This window comes from Lemur catta, chromosome 2, assembly GCF_020740605.2.
Source record: "Lemur catta isolate mLemCat1 chromosome 2, mLemCat1.pri, whole genome shotgun sequence".
In the NCBI taxonomy this organism is placed as follows: domain Eukaryota; kingdom Metazoa; phylum Chordata; class Mammalia; order Primates; family Lemuridae; genus Lemur; species Lemur catta.
Window position 1 is genome coordinate 112,483,616 of NC_059129.1, and position 22,705 is coordinate 112,506,320.

Sequence of the window (22,705 nt, forward strand, 5' to 3'; positions counted from 1 at the left end):
GGACACCCTCAGAACGGAAAAAGAGCAAAGCTAGCACATCTCTAAGATGGGAACTAAATTCCCTAAAAGACAGTGAGAGAGCAGGGCAAAAGAGAGATTTTCTAGGCATTGCAGTGTCGTGAAGTTTTCTTTAGCCAAATATTAGTGCTTATAGGATGGGGGAGTCATTTTATTTTAATAGAATTGTCAAACATAGTATGTATGCCTTTGGGTAGGACACATCGTGTTGTCTATTCCTCAGAGAAATTACTTGTTGACACACTTGTATTCATGACAGACAATTTAAAAAATAGCTGATGTTTGGCCAAGTGTCTTAAAACAGATACTGTAACATTATGTAAGCGCGGACCTAGAACATCAGTTTTCAAATATAAACACTGAAACTAAAAAGTTACCTACATTTTAGTGGATACTTAGATTTAGGATTTTAACATTTAGTAGGGCAAAATCATTTTAAAATACTTTTGTATTTCAAAACTTGAAAATTCAGGTAAGAATTTTACCTACCAAGCCACACATTAATGGGATATAATTGTATTTTTAAATCACTCCTTTAAACGATTTATCATGATAAATCCATGCTGCTTTCTTAAAACATTTATTAAAATTAAGACACTGTTTTCTGAAGAATTATGAAAATTTAAATATGTGATTTACATGCATTTTGTTTTAGAGATTGTTCATCAAATAGAAAGCCATGCTAAGTGCTTATTTTGAAACATAATGTTATATATTGTATATTTACTGACTTGCTTCCTATAACAGAATTAGCTATTCTTTTCTTCCATTCAATTAATTTTTTCTCTTTTGTCTGATAGGAAATTCCTAAGTGTTAAATAACCTGGATGTAAAAAAGTATTCATTATTGTTTCCCTACATATCAGATTACTTTCTTTTTTGTTGAAATTTTGCTTCTGCATAATTCTTTGCTTCTAATCAAGTTCCTTTATTGTATGTCTACCTGGATAGCATGAGATTTTAATGAGGAGTTAGAAGTTAAGAGGATGGAGGTGAAGCAGCCTCCGGCATATTTATAATTCTAATTTAAACTCTTATCTCTGTGTGAGGGTCAAAATTCTTTGTTTTCAACCTGTTATTTGCAATCATTTAAGTATAGGTCATTACCAGTTATAAGCGAGGCACAGAAAAAGACATTCCAATTAGCTGATAATTAAATAGTTTTCTGGCTGTCTTTTCTCAATTTGGCAGAAGATACTAGTTGGAATGTTTTGGTAAAAATCTTTGCTTTCCTCATAAAAGCAAGTAAATGACTTGTATGGATCTGTCTGTCCACTAATGCTGATAGTAAATATGTGGGATTACAACTATAGTGCCATTATTTTCAGTTCCAGATCCTGCAAAGGATGCTAGTGGTGGGGAATGGAAGCAGGGATTTGGAACTAGGAAAAGCATGACTTCCCTCAGGAATCCGAATCTTCTAGAAGATGAGTAGGACATGCATACAAATAGCTAATATGACATTCTAAAAGATGGGTGTAAAGTATATAAATACCATTATAACATGTAGGAAAGATACTCCCAAAAGACATATTTAGGTAAACACAGTGTGATTAGCATGTCAAGGCAGACCAAATTTAGTAAATTTTAACATATCTGAAGGTGGCCAATAGTGACACTCCTGAAGGAACCAGTAATACCGGCTGCTACAATAATCACCTTTACTTTCAATATCAAAGCATACTTTGAGAAAGTAATATTATATATGTGACATACCTGTGAGCCATTATAAATATTATCATAATTCCAGACTGTTGCATAGAGTTTCTTGTTATCTATATAAAACTTAACTAAAAAAATTGGAAGAATACACCAAGATGCTTAGAGTATTGCTTTTGTCTCTGGTTGCTAAGCTTATGAGTGACTTCTTTTTTTAAATATACTTTTTGTATTAAAAATTTCTATAATAGGGATGTTTTATAGTTATACTAAAAGCATCACACAGGAATAATGCAATGTCTGGATCCTAATGTGACTTTGTGAGTAGAGGTAAGGGATTACAGGTGTAATTTCTAGGTGTCGGGTGCTACAACTTATTACTATATCCACTATGCTATGGTGCATATAGCACTTAGTTGAAACTAAGTGTTTCAAAAAGTACAAGGAGGAGAGAAAAGGAAAACAAAACATTTAAAAAGAAAGCCTGATAGATTTAATTCCAAGTAAGTGAGTTACACATATAATTTCTGCCTATGTTCATACTGAGGACACTTCTTAACACAATTTATTGGCTTAGCAGCCCTAGACAGTGTTATTGTGAAATAAGACCAAAGTTGTGGATTTCTTTCTCATAGAAAAATTCATTTGGCTTTCATTTGTGGCTCTAAACTGTATCTTGATTGCACCAGAAATTATATTGATTTATTTTGTTTGCAAATCTGACTATATTATTATCACAGTATTTATCTTAAAACACAACTTTTATATTTCATCAAAATTTATTTAAAATTATTTTTATTTCAATAGATTTAGGGTACAAGTGTTTTTTGTTACATGGATGAATTGTATGGTGGTGAAGTCGGGGCTTTTAGTGTACCCATCACCCAAATAGTATTCATTGTACCCAATAGCTAATTTCTCCAATTTTTCTTCTTGAATAGCTAGGCATTATACCTGATAGTTAATTTCTCCAGTTTTTCTTCTTGAATAGCTGCATATTTGAGGCAAACATATTTTTGCTAGAAATGTATGAATAATTCACTGATAGGTATGTATATATAATGCCTATAAATATATTTACCCCATATACAGTGTCTATAGTGCCAATGAGGAGAAAGTAGATTTATTCTGATTGACTCTCATTTTACAATTGTTTTCCATAGATGTCTACACTTAAGGAAGATCAGATATTGCAGAGAAGGTACTTCCAAGCTCATTTTCTCCCAAGAAAGATATTTATTTGTGTATAATGTCAACAGAAGCTTGTAGAAATCCTGAATTCCACTAGAACCTTGGCAGGCCAACTTTCCATTAACTGACGCATTCAGGCAAGGCAATCTGTGCATTGAGCACAAAGAGTTTGGCTCAAGGGGAAAAAAAAAGAGTGTATGCAAGTGAATTGGCAAAAGATTTTGGAAGGTAGGAATTCTATTACCTCTCTTCATCCCATCTTGGCTGTATTCTCACTGATTGCCAGGCACTTTCTATTTTATTGTTCCCAGTGAAGAGTGGTGTAGCCAACAGTGTCAACAATTGGCATATTGTTATGTTGCCATTTTGATGGTTACTTTGTAGTGCTCTTTAGGGCCAAATGATTACCAGTTAAACCATACTACAAAAGTACCTCCATGGTCATTTCCACACTTGGAAAGTGGGGAGGCTCGTTGTCAACATAATAGCTCTGTGTCTAGGAGGTGTGCTCAATAATTAATGGATACTGTTAGGTATCAGCAGTCCTAGTAAATGTTGTTTCCATTTTACATATTAGGAAATTGTGGCTCAGAGAAGACAAATAATTTTCTTAAATTGTAAAATGTCAGAGTCTATTCAATAAACATTTGTCTAGCTCTGCTCTGGGACAAACACACATATGTTTTTGAAATGCTGGAAATACAAAGGTGAATCAGGTACAGTCTGTCTCAGTTCAGTGCACAACACAGAAATCTCTCTGGATGATTTAAGAACAAATGGCTTTGGTATGGGCAGTTAGTGTTTACAGCATCATTGGAAGAGCTGGGGCAGTGGAATTTGGGAGGGGACTGTGCTGAACCCTTGGTTTTGAGGTTAGATGCCTGTGGATATGATTCAGTGGCCAAGAAACGATTGTGTCCATTTTTGCTGCTGCCATCCCAGAGGCCACTCACCTCCTATGTGACACCTAGAAAGAGGAAGGTGGGGTCCAGAGACTGACTGCTGAAAACAATCTCTCCCTTTGGGGCTTTAAATCTTGTCCAGGTGTATCACATTGGCAGGACTATCATATGCTTAACCTTCCATCCTCTGCCCCGTAGAGTGGAGCATGACGTGAGTGGAAATGGATTCCAGGTCAGGCTCCACTAGACCATACAGAACATACAACTTCTGCACTCAAAGAGCTCACAGGTTAGTTGTAGAGGTAGACAAAAAGACAAATTCAGGGTTGTGGGGCAAAGTGCAGTGATGGACTCTAGTTCTGTGCTAGTGAAGGCACAGAATGGGCTTCTATGGGTAAGGAGTGAGTGAGAAGTGAGAAAAGGGCTCACAAGAAGCTTCCTGGAGATGATGTTTGCAGATATAGGTCTTAAGGGATTAGCAAAAGTAGATTGGGCTGGGCGCATGGTGGCTCACGCCTTTAACCTTAGCAGCCTAGGAAGCCAAGGTGGTAGGATTGTTTGAACTCAGGAGTTTGAGACCAGCCTGAGCTAGAGCGAGACCCCATCTCTACTAAAAGTAGAAAAAATTAGCTGGGCATGGCGGCATGCGCATATAGTTCCAGCTACTAGGGAGGCTGAAGCAGGAGGCTCACTTGAGCCCACGAGTTCGAGGTTGCAGTGAGCTGTGATGATGCCACTGCACTCTAGCCCATGTAAAAGATTGGAGAGACTCTGTCTCAAAAAAAAAAAAAAAAAGAGTAGATCTTATAAAAAGGGGTGGAAGGCTATGGAAGGCATATGGGAGAGAAAAAAGTCAACAAGCTATAAGACTGTGGCAACCACAGACGTGAAGGAGAGCAGGGAAATGATATGCAGTAGAGATCATGGGTTTTGGGTTTTACTGGGATCACGTTGGCATCACGTAGACAGTGAATATGAATCTCCACGGAGGCAGGGGGTAAATATTGCAAGATTTGGGACATGATTGAAAATGAGGAAGATCACAGTAAGGAAAAGAAATTAATCAAGGATTATGTCCTTGTTTTGGACTTTGATTCTTGAGAGGTGGCATTAGGTCAGAATTTTAAGCTAGATCTATTGGTGGCAAAGTCAGGGTTTTCCCTGCTCCTTCACTCTGCCTCATCTACAATTTGGTACTGATCAAGCCATTGCATATTTAAAGATGTGTCCAAGAAAGCCCGTGGCATTGTGTGCAAGTTCTGTGTACGTGTGTGTATATTCATTTTTTCAGGAGAGAAGAAGCATAGCTTGCTATCATTCTCAAGGTTTAAGAATCACTTGGACTAAGACTTTCTGCTTAATAGCTTTGATAGTTGGTGTTCATTCAGTTTTGTTCTAAAGATCAAATGCTCATTCAGGAATATATTTTAAAAACATATTAAATAGTTCTGCTTCAGGCAGTACAGCAGGTTAAAAATTCTTAAATATCTTCCTACTATGAAGTACCAAGATATTGGCTCCCTCACAACCAAAATATTTCCAGGTGCATTGCTGAACTCTCAGGAACATGAGACAAGTCCTTTTGAGTCAAGCACACACAGTAATCTATAGAAAAAAAAAGACAGGAAGGTGGGTGGAGGCTGGGCGGCTCTGGAGGCAAGTGTTAATTGCAGGAACCTAAAACTTTAGAGAATATTGGTTGCTTGGGGTGTGGGGTGCTCAGGAGCAGACACCAGGCTTGCACACATTGAGGGCAAGTGGGGGAGTGGGAGTGAGACCCTGCACTCCTCTAGGCTCTACACCCTTGGGGAAGGTTGTGCTAGGAAAACTCCTGCTCGACAGGAAATCCTTAAGCAAACTTCTCTGTCCTTCCCATATTCAGGTGGAAAAATAATAATAATAATAAAATGTCTGGGTGTTTGTCTTAGAATTCTTTTTGCTTATATGTTCATTATTTATCTTCTTTTCAAGTATAAAAATTTCATAATGTAAAAACATACTATGCATTTCTGTCTGATTCATTTTTATTATTGTAATAACCTCTTGATGAATGAAAACTACATATTTATAAAAGAAATAAGACACTGGCATAAAGGGTGAAAAGTTTTACCATCAGCTATACTAATGTATTTTTTCAAGTACTGTCGCAGTATAGTGTTCTATTCTCAGAGATAAAAAGTACTTTGCAAAATACTGTTCAGCAGCTCTGCAAATCAATATGCAAAAACACTGTTAATTCACTAAAGCTCATAAGTGTTGCAAATGAAAACAAAATATTTTAATGGGGTTATGCCATGCATGTTTTTGACCAGACCTCTTATTCAAGGGAACATTTAAATTAAAAAAAAATTTACAATTATTTCAGCTCCTTTACTTTTCTTTTTTTCCTGCTCATGCTCTAAATAGAATCCAGAAGACTGCCAAGTATTATGATGCCACTGGAGAGACACTTATAGTGGTTTATTTATTTATTTTTTAAGCAGACCTTTGTAGTCAGTTCAATGTGGAATTTTGAACCACTAACAATAATCAGATCCACTTATGTGGAATCCTTTTTTTATTTTGTTTTATTTACTTTTTAAGATTTCAGAATATTACGGGTGTACCAATGTGTTTTGGTTACATGAATTGCTTTTGTACTGCTTGAGTCAAAGTTATAAGTGTGCCCATCATGCAGATAGTGTACCTTGTATCCATTAGGTATGATTTCACCCCTCCCCTATTCCCATCTCTCACCTGCAGGATTTCTCTTGAGTTTTACTTCCATCTGTGCACATGAGTGCTGATCGGTGAGTTCCAATTTAATAGTGAGTACATGTGGTGTTTGTTTTTCCATTCTTTAGATATTTCACTTAGGAGAATGGTCTCCAGTGCCATCCAGATTGCTGTAAAAGCTATTAATTGTTTTAATGGCTGAATAGAACTCCATGGTATACATATACCACATTTTATTAATCCACTCATGAATTGATAGGAACTTGGGTTGATTCCACATCTTTGGCATTGTCAATTGTGCTGCAGTAAACGTGTCTTTTTGATAAAGTGACTTTTTTTCCTTTGGGTAAATATCCAGTAGTGGGATTGCTGGATCAAATGGTAGATCTACGCTTTGTTCTTTGAGGAATCTCCATATAAGTTGCACTATTTTGCAGTCCCACCAACAGTGTGTAAGTGTTCCTATCTCTCTGCGTCCATGACAGAATCTGTTGTTTTGGGACTTTTTGATAAGAGCCATTCTCACTGGGGTTAAGTGATATCTCATTCTGGTTTTGATTTGCATTTCTCTGATGATTAGTGATGTTGAGCATTTTTTCATGTGTTTCTAGGCCATTAGTCTATCTTTTTTTGAAAATCTTCTATTCATGCCTTTTGCCCACTTTTTAATAGAGTTTTCTGATTTTTTTTTATTACTGATTTGCTTGAGTTCTTTGTAGAATCTGGACATACTCAAGTGCAGTGTCAAATGTTGCCATTCATTTGGCTTAAGGATTCCTTCATATTTTGGAGTGGCCTAGGGATGCACCTATTTAATCAAGGGTAGGAGGAAAAAACCTTTCTGCATCACTTCAGATTCAGAGCTTACACAAGCTCTTGCTTGAGGAGAATGGCATCATGATAATTCCATTTTCCCCTTGTGGAGTGAGCTTAGAGTGTTTTGATTTTCATTTAAGCTAGCAAAAAAATCTCCAGGTTTCTTACAATACAATTCTGTGCTTTTATTTTGCTTAAGCATATTTCCCTTTTTGTAGTTAAAATAAAGAAAGGAGAATGTTTATAACAAAGTTGATAAAATAATAAGATAAAGAGAAAACAAAGTGAGTTTTGATATCTGACATTGCTCACATTATAGATGACTGTATTGGAATTTAATAAAATGTTCTAATTTAAACATATTTTGAATCAATATAAATAATTTAAATAAACATTTATTCAACATAAATACTTTATTTGACAAATCTCTAATAACCTTTATTTTTGTTCCTTGGCTTTTGATGACTATTGACAGTTTACAGGCTTAACATACAACCCTCCTAAGAATCTGAGATTCTTATCAATAACCTTTTTCTTGAGAAGGATTTGCTTTATTACACATTGCTTCAGTTACTGTATGAAATTTATAATGCTTAATATTCTAAGATTCTTTCTTCTTCCTTCTTCTCCTTAACTATACAGATAATCTCAATTAAGTGTGTGGAGCCACAAATTTTTATAACATATAACCATTCCCTACACTTTCTCAGTATATTAAAGCATGTTTTTATTTTTTGTTTTCTCCATGTCACTCTAGGATAGTTTCCCAGCACGATTTGGAGGAATTCATTTTGTTAATCAGCCATGGTATATCCATGCCCTGTACACCGTGATCCGACCTTTCCTTAAGGAGAAGACTCGGAAAAGGGTATTTCTTTGTTTTTTAATCCTTTCTTCTCCCTCATTCAATGAATTATACTGCACAGTGTATATGTAATATTGGCTATAGTAAACTGTACTTCTATTTTGCATATAAATATTGAACATGAAACACCTTATTAAATTCTTAGTGACCTTGTGATTAATTCTGAACAGTGTATCTGAAAGAAACATTTTAAAACTAGCTCTTCTACTTTCTCACAAAAGGGGAAGACATAGCACATCCATTATACATTAAAGCCTCAATTTAAAGGTCAAAAAAATCTTTTATGCCATGTTACTATAGTGCAGTGGGTACACTTAATTCAAGTGAAAATCTAAACAAAAGTTATAATTTTATATGCTGATGAGTTTTAGTTATTTCACAATATGCATTATAACAAATATAGTGAATTTTGTGATATCTAATATAATTTTGTAATGACTATCATGATCAATCACACATTTTGGAAAGAATGCTAATGTGCAAAAGTTTTAATATTTCTTTAAATTGCAAGTTACTTGAAGTATCTTTAAAATTCAGTTTTACCTAACAATGAAGATGACCAAAGTACATACAATGAAGTAATTATTTTTCTGAGATTAAGATAATTTATGTAAAACATTTAGCATAGTACATGGCACATGATATACTGAACATGATTATCATTTTTATTAAAATATGGATTGTAAAAACACATCTTAATTCACATCTCATTTAATTCTCATAACAGCTCTGAAAAATAAATTTAGTAAGCATTATCTCCTATTTCAGAGCTGAGAAAAGTCAGTCTTAGGATGGATAAGTAACCTGCTCACTCATCTATAACAGAGCAGAAAAGTTTTAGAGCTAATATACAAACCAAAATATTCCAGCTTCACATTTAAAACTGTTTTACATTCTTGTGCTGTATCCAATTTCCCAATGACTAATTCCACAGTAAAATATATTTACTTCTAAATTTATACGGAAGATAATTCTAGGTCATGTTTCTCAATGACCTAGAAGGCACTTCAGGTATTTCCGTGTTGTAGAGGCCTCATTGTATGTGTGAAAGTGCAGTAATTATAAGTATGTGTTCGTATCACACATTAGTGAACATAGGGTTCACTGTAAATGACTTTGTTGAAAATGTTTCAGTAGTTCAGGAGAAAGAATTCTGTAAACAAACAAACTATGAATTATTTCTACCATCAAGAATCAAATTAATTCATATTTTAGAATTCAGAAAGTGTATAGAAGTGCCTCACAAATACTATCAAGCTTTGTTTCATAAAGGGGTGGTCAGGTGATCCAGAAAACCTGCTGGGGCTCTTAGGACAAATTACACTATCGAATGCCTCTGCAGTATTCCCTCTGTGCCACATGCTGCTCTCAGCACTTTACACATGTTAACTCATTTAATACTCACAACAACACTCTAGGGTAAGTGTTGTTATTTTTCTCATTATATAGATGGAAAAATAAGGCTCAGAAGGTTAACCGATTTGCTCTGAATCACAGATAGTAGATATGTGGATATCGAGTAGAGCTGGATATATGGATTTATGGGAAAGATGGTTTCAAGGGTGCTTAGGTAGAAACATGCCTAGTGTATTTGACAAGCAGCGAGGAGACAGAAGAGCTGGAGCAGAATGAGCTGTGGGGGAGGGAGTGGAGACGGGCTACGAGGGACTGTGGTGTCCTAGATCACACAGGGGCTCCTGTGCCATTGCAGGGATCTGGACTTTCGGGCAGAGTGAAACGAGAAGCCCTTGAAGTGTACTGAATGCAGGGGTGACTTGTTATGACATGATTTGAACCCGATTCTACTCTGTTGAAAAAGACTAAAGATGATAAAATCTAGAAAACAAGGAGTGCCCTGGGCCTGGGAGTTTTGTGATGGTATTTGACAATTTTAACAATGCCTAGAAGAATGCATTGCTTAGCATTATCCTAAGTCTAAGAGAGGTGTCTGAACTATACTATTTTAATTAAAATCATATGAATTGGAAATTTTCATATGAGAAAATAATTATAGGTTAAAATGCTCTTAACTTCTACTTATATAATCAATACACAACGCAAAGCTATCATATCCTCACTGATATTGCAAATGACTCAGCATCACAGTATTACTCAAACACCTTGTACCTCAGATGCTATAAGCCCACGTTCTGAAAAACTGGTAAAAGAAAACCTAAGGAGCAGTTGTGGATCTTTTTCCACAAACTCAGGTGTGCAAGAAACATCTGGTTCGTGATTTTCTTAAATTAAATCTGACTTTGAATCTCCAGCATGATGGGCTGGTAGGGCTACCCACCTTGGTATAATAGGGGGCCCTTCTCCACAAAATCTCACCAGTATCTGGACTGTTTCATGCAGAGTCAAACTTCCCATCCATCATGGTCATTTCTGACATCCTCATTGTTCATACTGATACTAGTTCCTTGGATTAAGGTCTTTTTCTACTCCCAAGTTGTTTGTGAAAAATGGGCATATTTGCTAAGGCTAAAACCCCAGAGCAGCCACTACCCCAGTACATTTTCAGTGAGTCATGGTTGTGGTCTTACTACTTACCAAGAGCTGATGGGAAACAGGTTCCCCTACTAATTGGCACAAACTTCTTCCTTAATATGTCAATATGGTGGACTCTCTTCTACTCCATGCTGATTTTCAAAAGTATTTCATCCTCTTTGTTTCCATTCCAGATCACCTAGCATAAACTCTTTAATGGGACAGTGTAGAAAAATAAAATAAAAAATGGAAGTATTATTCAGGATAATTCTTAAAATTGTAAGATATTCAGAGGCGAAGGAGGCCACAAGGACCAGACTTCTTGCATGAAATGAAGGAAGATAAAAAAAATATAGGGAGAAAAAAATAGTAAAACATCAATAAATGATGTTATCACACACAGAGCTAAGTCAAAACAAAGAAAAATCTAAAAGCAAAAGCTAACAGTTGGACAATTGCAATGCATCTTTATTGCCCAGCCCAGAGGAGTAATTCATATACAAGACTTCTAAAAGAGCATTTTCATATAATTTTTTTTTAACAAATCTTAGCCTTGGAGAAATAATGGTATTATATTTTATGAATCATCAAGGCATTATATGCATAACTTAACTAGGTAATATATTAGAAGGTGAGAAGTGTTGTAGAGAAACATGATGCAGAGAAAATGCATAGGGCTTTCCAGGTTGGGCTGGGGCACAATGTTAAATAGGCTCAGCAGGGAAGGCCTTCCTGATCAGGGGACTCTCAAGCAAAGATTTGTAGGATGTGGGGGTCAACAAGCTGTGGGGACATCTGGAAGGCAGAAATCTCCAGGCAGAAGAAAAATCCATTATATATGTTCTAAGACAAGAATATGCATGGTATGTTTCAGCATGGAGTGAGTAGTAGGAGATGTGTTCAAAGGAGTAGTTCGTATAGGGCCTTATATGGTTTACTCTAAGAGGAAAAAAAAGGATTCAATGGGGAATTATGATCAGAATGATATGATCTGACATATTTTGACATTTTCATTCTGGCTGCTATGTTGAGAATAAAATATAGGTAGAAGAGAGGAGTTATTCTAGACGGTGAGTGCAGTAATACAGTTTAAAGGACAGAGCTTTTGTTAAAGTCGTAGGGATGGAGCTGGTCAGAATGATTGGATTCAGGATGCATTTTGAAGATAGTGCCAAAAGGATTTACTGAGAACTTAGACAATGAGAAGAGTAAAGGATGAGTGGAAAGTTTTGGTTTGAGAGACTGGAAGGATAGTCATACTATTAACTGATGCTGGGAATAGGGAGAAGTGGATTTAGGGGGAAGATCGTGAGCTCAGTTTTGGCCATGTTGAATTTGAGGTGCCCAGTGAACATTTAAGTGGCGATATCAAGTAGAGAGTAGAAATGCAAATAGGGAGTTAAGGGAGAGGTGTGGATTCCAGACATACATTTTTAGTGTAGGGACAATATTTTAAAGCTATTGACTGAATGCAATGAAATGAATGAAATTACCGAAGAGTGAGTATAGTTAAAGAAGAGAATAGATCCAAGAACTGAAGCCTGGTAGTCTCTGATGTTAAGATGTTGGGGTGATCAGAAAAATAGACTATAAAGATGTGTCTAGGAAGGGAGGCAAAAAGCAAAATGTACTGGAAATAAATGTTTCAATGAGAAGAGTCATCTATAGCCAGTGCTACGGAGAGTTCAAGATAAATAAGGACTGAGATTTGGACACTGAATTTAGCAATGAGAAGGATCTTGACAAGAGTTTTTTCATGCAGTAGTGGGAGACAAAACCTGTTTAGATTAGATTTAGGAAAAATGAGGATAGAGTATTCAGAGAATGAATATATAGACAGCTCCTTTGTTGAGCTTTGCTGTAAAGGAGAGGAGAGAAATAGGGTAACAACTGGAGGTGGAAGTAGGGCCAAGAAAGGTTTTATGTGTCTGCACGGGGGTAGTGGAGTCAGCATGTTTTTTTCTCTGATGGGAAAGATCCAGCAGAGAGAGGAAATTTGATGATGTGAAAGAGGCAAGAGAGAATTGTTGAGAAATATCACTGCGTAGGGGAGAGAGGATGAATTCTGTGTGCAGGTGGAGAGGCTGGCCTTTGTTGGGTTTATCATTCCATTGTACTAACAGTGAAGGCAAAACACATGGACACAGATGTTCGTGGGTGGGTTGATGTCATCTCGTTGTCCCATTTTCTCGGTGAAAGTGGAAGCAGGGCCAGAGCTGGAAGGGATGTCGAGGGAGGAAGTAACAGAGTGCTAGAGAAGAGAGAGGAAGTAGTGTGCTAGGATTACATTTGTTGCTGCTCTAAGGATTTATTACCATAATTCTTGCATCACTTGAAGGAGATTTCTTACATAAAGAAACACATCTGATAAAATAAAGTTTATATACCTAAAAAAATAAGGATTTCAGGTGCCAGAACTTAACTTTCCTGGGGAATATTTTTTTCATTTCTTATGAGAATAACTTAGGAGTGTGTGTGTTTTCCTGGACATAAATACTGGCTGTTGTGCTCTCAGACAGGAGTGGGAATGTGTAAAGTTTGAAATTAACCTGTTTTACTGTGTCTCATGTATTACTGGCAGCCATTTGGCCAGTGACCTGCTGTTATCTGCTTTTATTCTTCCATAATTTGCTGAAAATGCTTGTTAATTGGCGACTGCCATCCTCCAATTTTATTTGATGTTGTAGAATAATCTTTCTTTGTTTTCCTGTATACTTACTTCAGTGGATTCTAAAGTTACAGAAAGCAAATATGAATATGTTTGCCTATTCCTCTTGAGCCTGAAGAATGAAATTATTTTTAAGTTACATATAAACTATAATTTTTAAATAAACATTACATAAATTTATATGAAATGACAACAATGCTGTATCAGAGAAGGCTGAGCTGCAGTTTTGAGATTGAAATGAAGGAAGAGGAGGAAAGGTATTAATTTATGGAGAAACAAATCTTGAGTATGTGGCTTGAATATTTCTCAAGTTTTGAATAAAAGCTCTATGTAGACAATCATACCAATAATTAATGTACACACACAGCTTTACATTTTCAATCCATTACTTCATTTTCTATTTGGACGATAAGTATGGAAATCTTTAGTAGAGAAGGTGCTGGCAACATTACAGAACATAATGTCCCCTGGGACAGGAACCTCACTCAACCTTTCATTATGATGATGCTAAGCTACTTCTATTATTTACATCACCCACTTTGCATTATAAAATGGTGATTTAGTGGTTGCAGTATTCTTATTTTTATTGATGATAAAGAGAAAGCCATGCTGGTGACAGCTTTTGGGCATAGTATCTTGGACAGGCTCTGTAATTGATGTGTCCCTTATAAGAAGAGCCTGTTTTCACAGCATTCATTACGCACATCATCAAGTTTGCACGCTAACACCAGGATATGTACAGATCACCATGCACATCTTATTCTGCTCATGGCCCTGATTATGAAGCAGGAAACCAAATTTGTGGTTCCAGCTCTTTAACCCAATAATTATCTGACCTTCCAGAAACTACTTAAAATCTCTGAACCTCAGGATTTTGATAGGAAATACTAGGATAATAGTACCTTTCACAGAATGGATGAGGATCTTAAAAACCTTAACAGACTTGGACAACTCCTGTGTTTGCTCTTCCTATGCTCACTTCCTCCTCCCAGCATTTGGATGGTATTTAGTTTCCTCTGTGTGTTTCCTTCCCTCCACTCTGCTTGCATTTACAGATATTTTTGCATGGTAACAACCTGAACAGTCTACACCAACTAATTCATCCTGAGATTCTGCCCTCTGAGTTTGGAGGAATGCTGCCCCCTTATGACATGGGAACATGGGCAAGAACACTGCTAGACCATGAGTATGATGACGACAGTGAGTACAATGTGGACTCCTACAGCATGCCCGTGAAGGAAGTAGAAAAGGAACTCTCCCCCAAGTCCATGAAGAGGTATGCTGGAGGTGGGTTGGGAAGTGGGCTGGGGCCAGGGTTTGGGGAGGTATCCTGAGTCAAACTCTAAGTTTTATATTTTGCTGTATATATTTTTTCCAGTGAGATTTTAAAGCCTTTCATGCTCCCATGATTGGATGTCTAGGAATTTTGAGTCAAAGATAAAGTCATTTTTTTTTGTAGTGAGTACATTTAAAATCTACTCAGCAGTTTTCAAGTATACGACACATTATTAACTATAGTCACTGCTGTGCAGACCTGCAGAACTTCCTCTTCTCCAACTGAAACTTTGTACCCTTTCACTAGTATCTCTCCACCCTCCAGCTCAGTGCCTGGTAACCACCATTATACTCTTTACTCCTATGAGTTTAATTATTTTATATTCCACGTAGAAGTGAGATCATGCAGTATTTGTGCATCGCTTTGTACCCCATAAATATATGTGATTATCAGTTAAGACAAAGATAAAGTCATTTGACATAACCTCAATTTAGTGTTGTTCCAGATAAACAAACAATCTAGCAGGGCCCTTAGAAGTCACCAGATCAGTGGTTTTCATATTGTACCCTGAGGAACCAAAGGTTTTGACGGTGGCTCAGGCCAACCAGTGGGGTATGGAGAGTGCCTGTTTCCACTGTAATGAGAGCAACTCTCCTATCTAAGCAATTTATTAGACTTCTGTTAGATTCCCTTTGAAGAAAGCAACACACACACACACACACACACACACACACACACACACACACACACAAACACTTTGATTCAAACACCATGGTCAAAACTTGTGGTCCCTTTTCAATATCTCTGCCAAGTCTTTGTCTAAGGATCTAACCATCCCTACTGCAAAACATTGTGGGGAAATGGTTTTTTGCTAGTCAGCAAGCTTATATTTAAACCAACTTTAGGCTTCTTAACTCCTTTCTCTTAGAACAGAACTTCTTGAGACCTATTCTCTCCTACAGTAACGGATTCATGGATGGGCTCTCAAAGGATTCTGTTAAGTGCCAAAAGTTGTATGTAAAATCTTGTGTGTATATGTGTGAATGTACTACATATATTTGGTGCATTTTTCTGGAGAAAAGACATATATTTCATCAAATTCTCAAAAAGTTTTCCAAAATAAAAATGGTTAAACACAGTTACCTAAGAATAGCTTTCTTCTAATAAACTAATAATCCTAATAATAGTAGTTATAATCTGTTATTTACTATGTAGTTACCATGAATTAGGCCCTTACTAGGTACCTTTTGTTTTTACATTAATTTATGTAATCCTCACTGCACCCTGTTAAACAGGTATTGTATCCTCAATGTTAAGTAGTCCGTAGTAGAGCAGGGTTCCAATCCATGAGGTATGGAGTCTTGAGTCATTCATATTGTTGACATAAAGCCTGTCTACCCTTCATGATGTCATGGCACTGAGCTTCCTCACTCTGGAACTGAGCTATGTAAGGATTTGGAGACAGCTGTCATCAGTGTTCATTAGTCTTCTTCTTTGCCACCTAATAAGGGTCTCTTCCTTCAGCCATTCCTCCTGTGGCGTGGTCACTCCCACGGTCCCATCATGAGAGCACAGTTCTCTCCATAAACTCTACAACCTTGTTACACCACCATCACCCACAGTCTGCTCACCTGCACCCACTCCCAAAATTTCTTAACTGCCTTTATTATCTCTAGCCTGACTTGCTCCCCTACCCTCCATTGATTATCCATATAGCAATTAAAAATCTTTTAAAAGTATAAATAAAATCATTCCACATCTTGCTTTAAATTTTTAAATAACTGCAGATTATGCAATGAATAAAATCAACTCTTTATCATGGCTTAGAAGTCACTACCTGATCTGACCTTGCCTCCCTCTCTCTACCAGGTGTATCCCACCCGCTCCCTCCTCCCCTACCTTTTAGACCATAATAGCCTCCTCTATGTTCCTTCATCCTCTCTCCAGCTTGTTCCTATCTAAGGGTTTTTATGTTTGTCACTGCTGCCTGGAATGTTCTTTTCCTTCATCTTCAAATGGCTCGTCCCAATCAAAGGTCAACTCCTCAAGAGAGTCTTTTGATCTTATCACCCGCCTGGACTTTAGCTCTGTTTCTCCCTCATTCTAGTCACTCCCTGTCAATCCTTTATTTTCTTCATAGTACCTAGTGATCTATGAAATGATTGATTTTATTTAATTTTATATCTATACCCCATGTCCTCATGTAAGCGTCATAGAGAATAGAGACCATAGTGATTTTGTCTGTCTTGTTCTCCTCTGAATCCCCAGTGCCTGGAAAAGGTTCTGGCACACAGAGGGTGCTCCCTAAATACCAGTTGAATGAATGAAGGAGTGGAGTGCTCTGCTGTCTGTCAGTGGCCCCCATTAAGTGTAACTGACTGGGTGACGTCTGACCCCAGCTTTACTACTTGCGTTTAGGTTCCAGAACTCTGGCTTTGCAGTGTAGACCTCATTGGCTTCTTTTGATGCTATTGTTGTTGTCACTATTGCTGTTTTTCAGGCAGCCAAAGCACATTGCTGACTCGTATCTGGCTTCTTAAATCTAGAAAGTCTCGTTACTTATCAATCCATATCCTCTTAATTCTCTGTTTCTGTGTTTAGCTTTTTTTCCCCAATCACATTATTTTAATTGATCTTGTTAGATTTGGCTCAGTCCACCTTTTGAAGTCTTTTTGGATCCTGATTCTCTTCTCCAATTAATTAGGCCATTTTTCTCCCTGCACTTTGCTTACAGCACATCAATGGCCCCAACCTTGAATTTCCAGCTTCTGACGTGGGCTGACTAGAATTTCAGACATCATTTGTTTAGTGTATGTTTGGCATCATATGAAACATTTGTGGTTCCATTGGAAAACTCCTGAAGAATGGTATTGAGAAAGTGCTTGTTTCACTTGATTCTCTTTTTCTCTTTGTCGGAGAGGGAATGGTAGTTCTCCATCCGGGATGGGAGAAGATTCTCCTATATTTCACCCTGGCTCCCCTTGGCCCTTTTCCTTTTTGCAGTTTTATGTCACTCTTAGATTGAGAGGGGAAAAATCATTCCTTCACCAAAGAGCTGTGGGCAATTCTTCCTTTGGGTGAATTTAGCTACACCGTAAGAAGACAACTATGTGCTCCTATGTAAATTTATGAAGTAATAGGATAGTCATGTGAAAAGACACAAAGTTCATTATATTGTGGGTATTTTAGAATTAAGGAGTATCTTTTACCTTACATCTTCAGCACCTAGACTAGTGCTAGCACATAACAACTGCAGTGAGCAATACTTCTAATGTTATTATGGTGATGTGAATTTCTGATTATTGAATATTGAATATATTTTATTGAAAATATTAAACATTTATTGTTACTACATGCCAAACCCTATTCTAATGTTTTGTATAGTTTGACTCATTTGCTTCTCAAAGCAACTAATAGGGTAGTACTATCCCCATTTATTGATGGAGAGACTGAGACACAGGGAAGGTAAGTGACTTCCACATGTTGCATAACTACAAGGTAGCAATGCTAATATTTGTACATGGGCCATAGTATTCCATGAGCTATTTCCTTCACCATTACCATTTTCCATATGCCAGAATTTGTGCAGAGGTTTATACATTATTGCATCTGATCCTCATTATATCTGAATGATGGGTGTTATTTTCCCCATTTTACAAATAAGAGAACAAAATCTTAGGAAGTTTAAATAGCCTTCCTGTGTTCACAGAGTTATTAAATTGCTATTACTAGTGACTGGAATTGGTATCTACTTCTGTCCAAAATCTAGCCTCTTAAATGCTATGGTATAGCACAATATGGTAGATGCCTAATAAGTGAACAGATGAGTACTGGATGCCTAAATTTAAATTACTGGTTTTCAAAAAATAAAAAAAAAACAAGTGTTTCATTGCAAAAACAGTAGAGGCTGTGTGGAGACCCCTGAGATGTATTATGAATTATTAATAGATAGCTTTCTCTATTGCAGCTGGAATAAACCAATTCATTAACAGTTTTGATCTTGCACAAATAATCCCATTCTTTCATATTAGAGAGTAAAAACAAAAAATTGGGACTAAAATAATAGTATACTTGGGACAACTATATGTTAAAAAAAATCCTAATCACAAACTGTCTCTGCCTGGATTTTTTTCTGTTGTTGAAGAATTGTTCCACATATGGAACCAACATTCATCATCCACAATTCTGATATCTATAGTGCATGACAAAAGTAAACTGGGGACCTAATCCTAGGTTGACTAATACACTGTAATTTAAAATATTTTGATAAAATTGTCATATCCTCAAATAATATTTTTTTTCAAAAAAAGTTATGAAACGTGGACTTAGAAGAATGTGTGTGTATTTGTGTGTATATATGTATGATGTGTGTTTTAATAGAATATTATGGCAAATGCAAATACTTAAATTACCTCCTGGTGTCTGAAAAGCTTTGATGTTTACTTAGGGAATATTATCAGGATGTACCTCAACATTTATATAGTAGACTTAATTTTATGAAAATTTTAAAATTTATTTTTTACAAAGAATTGTTTTCTGCATTATCCTCATTACTCTTCATTTCAAATGCTTAATACCAAAATTCTTTTAATATAGGCATTATTTACTGGATGGAAGTTAAGACATTGATAGAAATGCATCCTTACTATGACACACATTATATTCACAGTAAGGAGAGAAACTGATAAAGTCCTTGCTCATGGAACTTATAGTCTAGTGCATACAGGTTGTCAAGTTAATGCTTTAGCAAAGGACATTAAATGAACCTTTTTCTGTTTTAACAAGGATTCATGTTGGGAAACTCATTTTCTCCATTGGGTTTTACCTAAAAACAGTGCTAAATTTCTAATTACTAAGTGTTTTGTGCAATTGTCCACTTTCTTAAAAAATATTTTACTCCTGAACTTTTTAAAAAAGATAATAAATATGTATTACTGCATTTAAAATTGATGCAAAAATCTTTTTTCTCTCTCTCTGTTCCTCTTCTTTCCTCCTCCTTCTCTCTCTTTCTCTCTCTCTTGAAAATGCACACACACAAGAAAACTTCAATCAGTTCCTTTGCTGAGATAGGCCTCTAATGCCTATTTAACATTGAGATAAAATAGTGTCAATGACTAAGGAAACAAAAATTTTCCCTTTTTTAATGCTTTCGCCTTCATTTTCATTCCCTCTTTAGAAACACATGCATTTAAGTTTATTTAAATAAAGGAATCGATTTATCAGTTAGTCCTGTAATTATTTTTTCTTTGATAATTAGTTCCGTTGCTGTTCTTTTTCATTAGCATGTGCAGTTGTGTTTTAGCTTATAGTCTTTCTTTTCGAAAGTTAATGAGGTCTGTTAAGAGGCATATTGCCACAGCAAAAGCCAATTGGCTGGAATGCAGCAGCAGGGGAAGAATTCATTACCGAGGAGAATTTTAAAAGGGCAGCTGCTTCCTTAATGCTATAGCTATTAAGATGGCAGCTTCCTGCCACAAAGGGAGCATGTTTCATTGATTTTCCTCCTTCCCGCTTTCATGTTGTTTCCTAATGATAAATTGAGATATAATTCCCACCTGCTATCAAACGCATGTATAAGTGGGTTTTCCAATTATGTGTTTTCCTAATCATAAAGTGTTGCTGCCTAAACAAGAGGGGGTTTTTCTTTTTAAAAGTCTTTAACCATTTTATGAAAGGTTCAAGAGTAAAGTTGATTTTATTTGAATGTTCTAGTGGGAAATCCAACAAAATTGCATTTAAATTTGGGATTTTTTTGTTGATGTCATCATTAAAATAAAAAAAATGATGGTTAAAGAAAAATGCGCATTCATGTTGAATTTGTTTCATGGATTCCTTTAAGACAGGGATCAAGCCTCCTAGCATTTCTATTAATTTCTCCTAATTATCATTTCACAATAGTATTTGTTCCATTTGGAAATATTTATTGGAAAACTTTGATCCTACACTAAAAATTCTTAATATCTCAAAGAAAAGAACCTTGATCAATTGTGAGGGCAGAACTTAAGCCTATTATTGTCTATTTAGAATCCTTTGCTTCTCATCATTCTATTTAGAGGCCAGAGGGGATTGTTTCTTCACTCCAATGCAAAACACCACCATAAGTGGTTTTTTTCCTAAATGTGCAACATCCACAGTTCATAAATTTCTTGATGTAGGGGAAGATATTCCATGTCCATGGGAGAGGTAATGACAAAGAAAAGACAGAGAAGAGAGTATCATCTGGGTGATACTCAGTGGTAACAACTCACTGACATTGGCTTTATCCTTTACAGATCCCAATCAGTAGTGGATCCTACAGTACTAAAACGCATGGATAAAAACGAGGAAGAAAACATGCAACCTTTGCTTTCTCTGGACTAATTTCTCTACACCCCTTCTTGGATTAGAAATGGAAGGTACTGGTTTTCAGCAACAGGGATCGCACTGTGGAGGAATTATCAGCTGGAAACTTATTTATTCATGTTAATGTAGCATAATATATAATAAGGCATCAGGCTTTCCCGTTTGCCTGAACCATGGGTGCCCTGGGCTGGATTTAAAAGAGTCAATAATTTATTCTGTAAGTGCCAAGTTCTTTGTAAATATAATGTAATCTTCATGCCAAGTTTGTAAATTTTGGTAGTAATTTAATTTGGAAAGGATTGGCTCAAAAGTCTATACCAGTGATATGAACTCTAACAAAAAGCAGAAAGATGTAAACAGTCAAAGCTGATTAAATGTAGCCCTGTTTCCTGTGAAGCCATATTTCAGCTATCATAGTGATTGTTTCATTGTTTTTCTCTGAAACTGTATCGGTATTCAAACATACTTTTAATGGGCACAGGGAACTAAATGATTCTAGGAAATTATTATAATTACTGTATTTCCTGTCTAGTGATTTTCATTTCAGAGAAAATATGTCTTAGTGACTTTAATTGGCCTTGGATTTTGGAGACAAGGAATGGCAGATGAGCTGGTAAACTGAACACATAATTGAACTCTTCTATGTTGTTTAATTCTTGGAATCTCATGAAAAGATGTGTTTCCCCAATTAAGATGCAGAATTGTGAAAGAGAGTGGATTATTTTTAAACTGCTGTCTTCACAATGCACCTTTTATTCAAGACCCCACTGTACCCTCTGTCTGATGTGCTCTAAGAACATTTTCTCTCAAAATGCTTTGACCAAGAGAATGAGAACTTATATGTGAGTAGTCTTTTAACAGCTAATTTTGAACATAAAATTTTGCCACTTATACAAAAGGGGCTAATTTCTAATTATTGTGCACTGGTTGGAAAAATATATATATATTCACATGCACCATATATATTTTTACTAAGCTCTAATAAATCCTTAATGTGACAGGCTTATAAAATAAATCCAACATATTAAATGATTTTAGAGATGTTATAAATGATTACATGAGATGCTAACTCTGGAAAACTTCCACTGAAGTTAATGAAAATGAGAAATAGTGAAACAGACTTTCAGTATACCTATTTAAGGGAATTCCAACTTAATTTATAATGCAATCTTGAATATGTCATTTTATTTAAACTATATTTTTTCTTCAAAGAAGGAACAGGTCTCAATATAGTGTAGGTGGTATTCGGTGACAAAGAGTGAAATATTTTTTTCTCAAATTTGAGTTAATTATCCTAGTGATCCTATATGTATACAGTGTCTTTTCATAAAACATTAAAACAATACATTATATCCAGGAGATAAAATGAAATCATCTGAAGGCATGTAAGATAGCATGTAGTTTATACTAGATTTGGAATCCATATATTATTTAAAGTTTTATTTCATAAAAATTCTACAATCATAGCAAATTTTAATAATCTTATTTTAAATTTCAAACTTTAACATGAGAAAGCAAGATTTTTATCACCCTTTCAGCATGATAAATCTTGAGATTGAGAACTTACCATTAAAATATTCTTTTGAAAAAAAAATCTCCAAAACACTTGGAAACCAACAGAAATAAAGGCATGTGGCAGCCTTTACATTTTTTAGCCCAAAGCTCCAAAAATTCCAGTTATATTTCTACAGCCAAAAATCTTAAAAGCAAGATCAGTTCACCAATCTGCAGTATACCAATGGACTGTCTAATGTATGTAAAAA

The 22,705-nt window shown here is 35.9% G+C and overlaps 1 protein-coding gene across 1 annotated transcript in view; it reads left to right on the forward strand.

Moving 5' to 3' along the window:
• The window catches only part of CLVS2 (clavesin 2), a 66,325-nt gene extending 44,997 nt beyond the window's left edge, over positions 1-21,328 (forward strand). The window contains exons 4-6 of the mRNA XM_045542309.1: positions 8,059-8,169; positions 14,380-14,600; positions 20,873-21,328. Coding sequence (XP_045398265.1) covers positions 8,059-8,169; positions 14,380-14,600; positions 20,873-20,960 — 420 coding nt within the window. The 3' untranslated portion in view covers positions 20,961-21,328. The remainder of the gene's footprint in view (positions 1-8,058; positions 8,170-14,379; positions 14,601-20,872) is intronic.
• The last annotated feature ends 1,377 nt before the right edge of the window (positions 21,329-22,705 follow it).